The 7,444-nt window shown below is 34.2% G+C and overlaps 1 protein-coding gene across 1 annotated transcript; it reads right to left on the reverse strand.

Annotated features, from left to right (window-relative positions):
- Positions 1 to 2,997: 2,997 nt before the first annotated feature.
- Positions 2,998 to 5,930, reverse strand: LOC110868642 (omega-3 fatty acid desaturase, endoplasmic reticulum). The gene is made up of 8 exons (XM_022117873.2): positions 5,614 to 5,930; positions 5,389 to 5,478; positions 4,842 to 4,908; positions 4,597 to 4,689; positions 4,310 to 4,495; positions 4,148 to 4,228; positions 3,424 to 3,561; positions 2,998 to 3,335 (listed from the first exon to the last, which is right to left on the reverse strand). Exons 1-8 carry the CDS (start codon positions 5,856 to 5,858, stop codon positions 3,153 to 3,155), a joined length of 1,083 nt encoding a protein of 360 aa, XP_021973565.1. The 5' UTR covers positions 5,859 to 5,930; the 3' UTR covers positions 2,998 to 3,152.
- Between the last annotated feature and the right edge of the window lie 1,514 nt (positions 5,931 to 7,444).

Here is a 7,444-nt window from a genome sequence, read left to right on the forward strand (position 1 = left end):
CATATTAAAAATAAGAAGCCCATTTCTAACCTATTGAATGTGGTAGCTGAATTCTTTTTAGTATTTTAAAAGCTCTACCATCGAGGTCTTAGTTTGGGTTATTTTTTTTATTTTTTTTTCTAGAAAAATTAGTGTCACACTATTTTGGACCTGTGACATTTTTGTTTACCTTCATCATTTACAAACCTATTTTGTTTTTTAACATTTGTCGTAGGAATCCTTTTAGAACCAGGATATATGGGAGAATCTAAGTACAACCATGAAAATAGATCAATATTTATTACCTGATTTGTGAATGGAGTTCGATTCAGTTGATCCTTCGTTCTGATTCGCCTAATCGCTCCCGATTCCGGTGGCTACAACATCAGTGGACTCCATGAGCTTATGTGTATATGAATTCGTATAGATACTCAATGAGAGAATATATGCTATGTATGGAGACTATAATGGCAAATGTTAGAATATGGATTTAGAGTGAGAAAATAAGCATAGGGCAACACGCGAACTCGTGTTGATAATGTGTTGTGAAACAACGATCTACTAGCAACTAACATACAGATAAGAACAATGATTATATGTATTGTAGAGAGAAATATAGACTATGGAATTCGTATTCATTGAGATGTCAACATACAATACAAAGAACCTCTATATATATATATATATATATATATATATATATAGTGTTCTTACATTAACACAAAGGACACGAAGAGATGGGAATTAGAATGTGGATAGTCACCATAATATACTTTATTTATAACATAGGTATAATATAGGTTGAATAAGGGTTAAGATGCCATTAAAGAATAAGGGTTGAGTATAACAGGTTGAAAAAACAACCACTATATGATAATCATATGATAACCAAGAATCATACGTATTTAATTTGTTTCGCTTGATTTTAATTTTTTCAACATTACAAAAAAACAATACACAAAGACAGAAATATCTAATAAAAGTTAAATAACTTTAGAGAAAAAAAATCTAATAAATGTCAAATAACTTTAGAGAAAAAAAAAGCTTCTTGTGAAATACAAAATACTAATTTTTCCTTTTAAAAAACACAAAATTTTGTTTCGTTGACTTAATTAAAAGAGTTAAATGCCATTTTAGTCCCTGTGGTTTGACTTATTTTGCCAGTTTAGTACAAAGGTTTCATTCATTCGTCTGTGAGTCCAAAAATGTTTCACCGTTGCCATTTTAGTCTAGTAGGTTAACTTCACAATTTTTTCTGTCAACGAGAAGGGCAATTCGGTCATTTTATATGTAATTCTGTTAACTAGAAGGGCAATTCAGCCATATAAAATGACCGAATTGCCCTCCTCGTTAACAAAAAAAATGGATGAATTTAACCCAGTGGACTAAAATGGCAACGGTGAAACCTTTTCATACCCACATATGAAAAATGAAACATTTAAACTAAACTGAAAAAATATCCAAACCACATGAATTAAAATAACATTTAACTCTAATTAAAAAGGTTGAAGTGTGTCGTTTTGTACCCACTCACTCCACCTTTCTCTCCTACGCCTTTGGGCTTTGGGTGGACCTAAATCTATCTCAGACATCGCGAGCAACACAACATGAATGCCATGAACACCTCCATTTAGTTTTCAATAATTGTGTGTATTCTTAAAAGATAATAACTAAAAGTTGTGTTCATTATGTAACGTCTCTTTAAAATCAAAAGATATTAAATAAATTGACTTTATACAATCTATTAAATGTGACTTCTTCCACTACCCAATATTTATACGTTAAGTCTAGTGTTGTTAAAACATCTAGGATCCCAATCCCTTTAAATCAACTTACTCTTCAATACTTGTATTAACCACCTATACACGCCACCTTGTAGGATTTAAATCCTTCCCCTCTTGAAGAGAGGGGAGATCTTAGATCTCATACCACTTGACCACACGATCATGGGTGAAAAAACAATCAAGAATTGAACTAGACATGTTGCATTGTCTTAGTATTATGTGGATATGTTTCCGAGTCCTCTCACTAGACGTGTTGCGTCGTATCTTGCCCGTCTCAAACCAAGGCAAGTTGTGAATACGAGAAACCTATTAGAAAGTCCACAAGACTAGAGCGCTGTGAACACTCAGACATATAAGTGAATCACATATACATCATATCGTGTGCATATGTATATTCAGATGTATAATTTAGTAAAAGATTGGGAAAGTTGATGGATGAATGAGGGGGTGAAGCCCTAAAAATCTTGGGTAAGTCAGGGAGGACTAGCTAGCTAAGGAATAAAGGAGCACTCAAGGGTAAGTATCTAGCTCCGATCAACCACTACTCGTCACGTCAAATATTCCTCAAAGTACCCATTAACTAGTAAGTGGTGGCGGCGCCTACCCATGCCGCAAACTTTTTTTAATTTTTTCATTTAAATAATACAAATGTTTTATATAAAATAAACTTCATTAAATAAAAATAAATAATTCAACACAAACAAATAAAAATAATCTTCCACATCGTCTTCCTCCTCGAGGTACGGTAGATCTTGAGTTGCAATATGGAAGAGAAGATTAGTCTTAAGTCGATAAGGTGTATCAACATCCATCAACTCTCCAAGCGCTGGTATTTATAATATTCAAATATATATATATATATATATATATATATATATATATATTTATTTCAAACAGTCATTTGACCGTTGATGGTCAACAACAACCATCGAAAAAAACAACTTGCGAGTGGGTACCCGAGCTTGCCTCGCCAACCCGCCAAGCCTATCCGAGGGGGTGGCGGCGGTGTGTTGGCTCGGGTTCATACCCGGAGAGGGCTACCGGGTAGTGCCTCGTCCTCCCTAAAACCATAGGGGGCTTGGCTAATATGGATTAGAAACATACTAGACAACGTCTATAACAAGGTGACATTGACCTATAACGAAATCCCGATAGAATAATTTAGATGATATCAGGTTTATACATGTACTTGAAACAGATATATGTTTGAAAAACTAAAACAAAACGAGAGAAAGATATTAAAATGATCACTTCCTACATTTACGATAGATTTTATATTAAAATGTGACAATTTCAATAAATAAAATTATACCACAAACTTTTCTTGTTACACGATAATAACTAATAGGATAGTGTAGCAAATGAATTTGTCTTATTTTGTTTAGTTAATCACTCCACTTTCTTCCCAATCATTTGATAATCTGTTTGGTAGTAAACTACGTCCCCAACATCACTAACGTAATGGTCTTGTTTGATGCTTTTAACCAAGTTATCTATCAAGTGAACCGGTATTGGACCAGATCTTTTTGGCTCTCGATAATACTTCCCAAGCACCTGCTTTGCCGCCATGGTCTACATAACATGTAAACTATTTGTTAATAAAATTTTAAAACAGATTAACAGTTAGAACACATATATAAAGTTTTGACAAGACATATACCGCTTCGATCAAATGATAGTGCGGAATTTGTGGGAAAAGATGGTGGATGACATGAGTGCCGATATCATGATGGATGTTGTTAAACATCCCGTAATCTCGGTCAACGGTGGTCAACCCTCCCCTCAAATAACTCCATTCCTGTTAACCATGAAAAACAAGGGTTTTTTTTTTGTTACTTAAACCATATAGCCCAACAATATAATATGTAGGATGTGGAAATTATGACTAATACTATATTTAATAATTAAGCTATTGCATGCGAAGTTTCACTTTAACACATCAAAAACAATAACAACTTCCGTACATACTTTTAACACTAAGAACTTTTTTAATAACATTTGATGTTAAGCCTTGTAATTACAATAATAATATCATCTTTGCCGGCATATTTAAGAAAAAAAGGTGTTCCATGTCAATTTAACTCGTCTGACCCGTATTAACTTCTATATAACGCCTGGGGGCGGATATACCTTAGAACAATGGGTAGCCCGTTACCCCTTGATGCTCCGGCAATAGTGTAAATTTTTTTTTTGAAAATTTGACGATTTTTTTTTTTTTTTTTATTTTGCTGCCACTATAGAACTTTTTTTGAAACGTTGCCCTTATAATAATTTTTTAGATCCGCCACTGAGTAACACTATCTTTTTGCTTTGTTATGTAAGCGGTTTATTTTTGAATGACATGGCTGATCATTGCATCTACGTGGGACTAAATTGATCATAACCTTGCCGCGATACCAAGGAAGCTTGTCCTCATGCCCATGGTGATGTAAGTAAGTAACAAAATCCAACCACATGACGAACACCTGTTGGTCAATATACTTAAACGTTTAGAGTTTATCGTCTAGGGTTACAATATGTCTAAACATAAGAAGTAATGTACTCACAAAGTATGGAACACCATAGAGCTTGAATAATAGGCCTGGACCGATGATAGTCGATAAATATATTAGATTGGCGACCATGAGAGTCCAACACAAAGTAGATGTCGCGATATACCGCCTTTCGTTAGGAGCGAACAATTCACTATACGGGTTGAAATGTGACCCTGATTTCCCTGGACTCCTTGTCCACTGTTTATACATGATATCGAGTTAATGTTAGATAAAAGAGGTCGGCATGCATTGATAAGTTGTACCGTACAAGTCAATTATGCATTGGAATGTTTGAATACCAAATATAAAGGATATGCGAACAAGGGAAAAGGGACTTTGAATCTGAGTAGCTTTGTAGGAGCATCCAAAGTCTTGTAATTCTTTTCCGTCAGCTGTGAATAGAATATTAATATTATGTTACTATATAATTTATAATAATATTAATATTAATATTAATATATGTTGTTATATAAAAAGTGAACAATTTATTATATTTTATTGATAAGATTTTATGTTGTAACGGACTGATAATTATGAATATTACCGGAACCCATGATTCATCATTTTCAACATGACCATGGTTTTGATGATGAGTTCGATGACTAATTCTCCTGTAACGAAAAAAATATATATTTTAAAAATCAACAATTATATAATAGTAAACTTCAATGTTTTGGCTAGACAAATCACACTAAGAACCTGCTACATTTGAATTGATTGGTTACTGATCGGAATACTGGACTAGTTGAACCAGTGTATCAGGTCGTGTGATCAGATCATTTTTTATTTATTTTTTTAGCATTTTTTTCCTTTAAAATATTATTTGTTAATTCATTTACTACTTCGTACTTCATAAATTGTTTATTTAGGGATACAAATTTATTAACATTATAAATCCAGATAAAAACCGTTATCTACCGTACATTTTCAGCTTTTTATATACAAGCTTTAAATTTAGCTATTTTGTTATCCGGTTTTTTTAAGTCGGTCCAATCAATCCGAATAACCGATCACTAGGCCAGTAAAGCGGCTAACTTAACGACCGATCCAGTTATAAAAACATGTAATAATGGTTAATTTACCAAACTTACCACCCATGGTAGGGGACAAGGATCAAAGAATGCAAGATGTGGCCCACTATGCTATTAAGATTAGTGCTGTCTGAAAAGCTTCCATGGCCACTGAAAATCCAAGATTTTAGATCAACAATCATTGCATATCATATACAAGCTCTTCTTCATGTATAAAAACACAAGTGATCTATCTAAACAAAAAGGATGCATGTATGTATATATTACTATATAAATATAATATACCAATCATGACCAAGAACAAAGATAGCCCAAAACATTGTGCCCTGTGCAGCCCAATAAACAGGCCAAACCCATGAACTGCTGTGGAAGCAAACAGCAATGGCAACCAATGAGGAAATGACCAAAATGTCCCTGAGGACATAACTGAGTGACCTCCATGGATTCTTGACCCAACAATGGGCAGGAATGGCAGCTCTAATGTCAGCTATCTTGAATGGAGGAGGGGCACTTGGGTCAAATTGCTCCATGTTTGAAGGTAGAGAAGATGATAGACAAGACAACCGTATTGGTTTTCTTTAGCTCCACGAAAAAAGGGTGTGTGGAGATAGGTTTATATAGAAGAGATTAGAGAGACATGAATGTTTAATTAGCACGTAAAAAGACAAACAGCCTATGACGGCACCGCCCTCAATTAATCGTATAATAATATAGACCTTTTTAAACTTATTTGGAAAACGTTTTTTCTTTCTTTCCTTTCTTTTTCTCAAATTTTCGATTATGTGTTTCACGAAATGAACATCATTATTATAATTGATAAGCAAAATATGACTTTTTATAAGGATAAATTTGGATCACTGACGGATCACTAAAGTATTATCGTGCCACCAGCATAACCATTAAATCAAATCCATCTCCACTAGGCATAATGCCAATACACCAATTCAGGAGGAAACCCAATAAATACGGGAAAAACCCCATTTGTGTGAATCGAACTCATGACCAATTGGTTCCAAAGCCTTATCAGTTATCCCATGAGCAAGCAAAATATGACTACTGGTTATTAATTGTCAGGTAATCCTTATTCTAATAAACTATTTTAAAGAATCACGTGTTTACATTGTATCATCTCTTAAAAATTGTTTTTACTCGAAATTGATTTTTTATTGTTTTTAAATCGGATTAATATCAATGAAGGAAACTTTGCTTATTTAAAAATTCTTACTGTTATGGCATTGATTTTAAATAGTCTGGATCATGTATCCTGAGATCTAGCCTGGATCATGAATCCTTAGCGGATGGTGTAGGAAGTCTTAGGATCACGGATTCTTATTATTACCTATTGTTAGGGGAGGATTTTCTAACAATTAGTGATCCTTACTTGTTATCCTAATAGTGATCCTTACTTCTATGACAAATAGTGATCCTCAGAAGACCTTCAGGATCAGGATCATGGATCACCCGAAGGATCCTCATACTAACGATTGTTTGTTCATGTTTCGTATTGTTTTGCAGGAGTAATAGGCTTGACTTGGTCTTGGCAACGTTACTATGGAATATTCCACGGGTATTTCGCACATGTTTGAATGGAAATGGACGTTGTGGAGAACGTGGGAGCATGGCACAAAAGTCGGATAGTTTGTTAGCTTAGTTAGCTTTTATTTTTAAAGGAGTGACGAGCTATTTTTAGAACACTTAGCCATTTTCAGCTACATACACTCTCGTACTACTGCACTCTCGAAGCTTTCAACAAACACTTAACAGTTTTCACACACTTTCACACAATTAACTATAGTGATCCTTGTACCTAGCTCGTCACTATCCGAAGTTGTAAACATTTATTGATTTATTTGAGCTTGGTGATCAGTAGTTTCCATCACCCGAGGTTTTTTATGCCGGAGATCATTCATTGATCAAGGGCTTTTTCCTCGTACAAATCCTTGTGTTGTTTGTGCAATTTACATCGAAGTGATCCTTATTATTGTTCTTCATTTCAAGCATCATTCCCCATAACTAAGAGTTTGATTGCATTATCCTCATTAGATTTTTGACCAAAACAGTTTGGCGCCCACCGTGGGGCAATTGGTGCTTCATTCCTAAGAAGTTTTTTTTGTTG

Source organism: Helianthus annuus, chromosome 1, assembly GCF_002127325.2.
Source record: "Helianthus annuus cultivar XRQ/B chromosome 1, HanXRQr2.0-SUNRISE, whole genome shotgun sequence".
NCBI classification, from domain to species: Eukaryota; Viridiplantae; Streptophyta; class Magnoliopsida; order Asterales; family Asteraceae; genus Helianthus; species Helianthus annuus.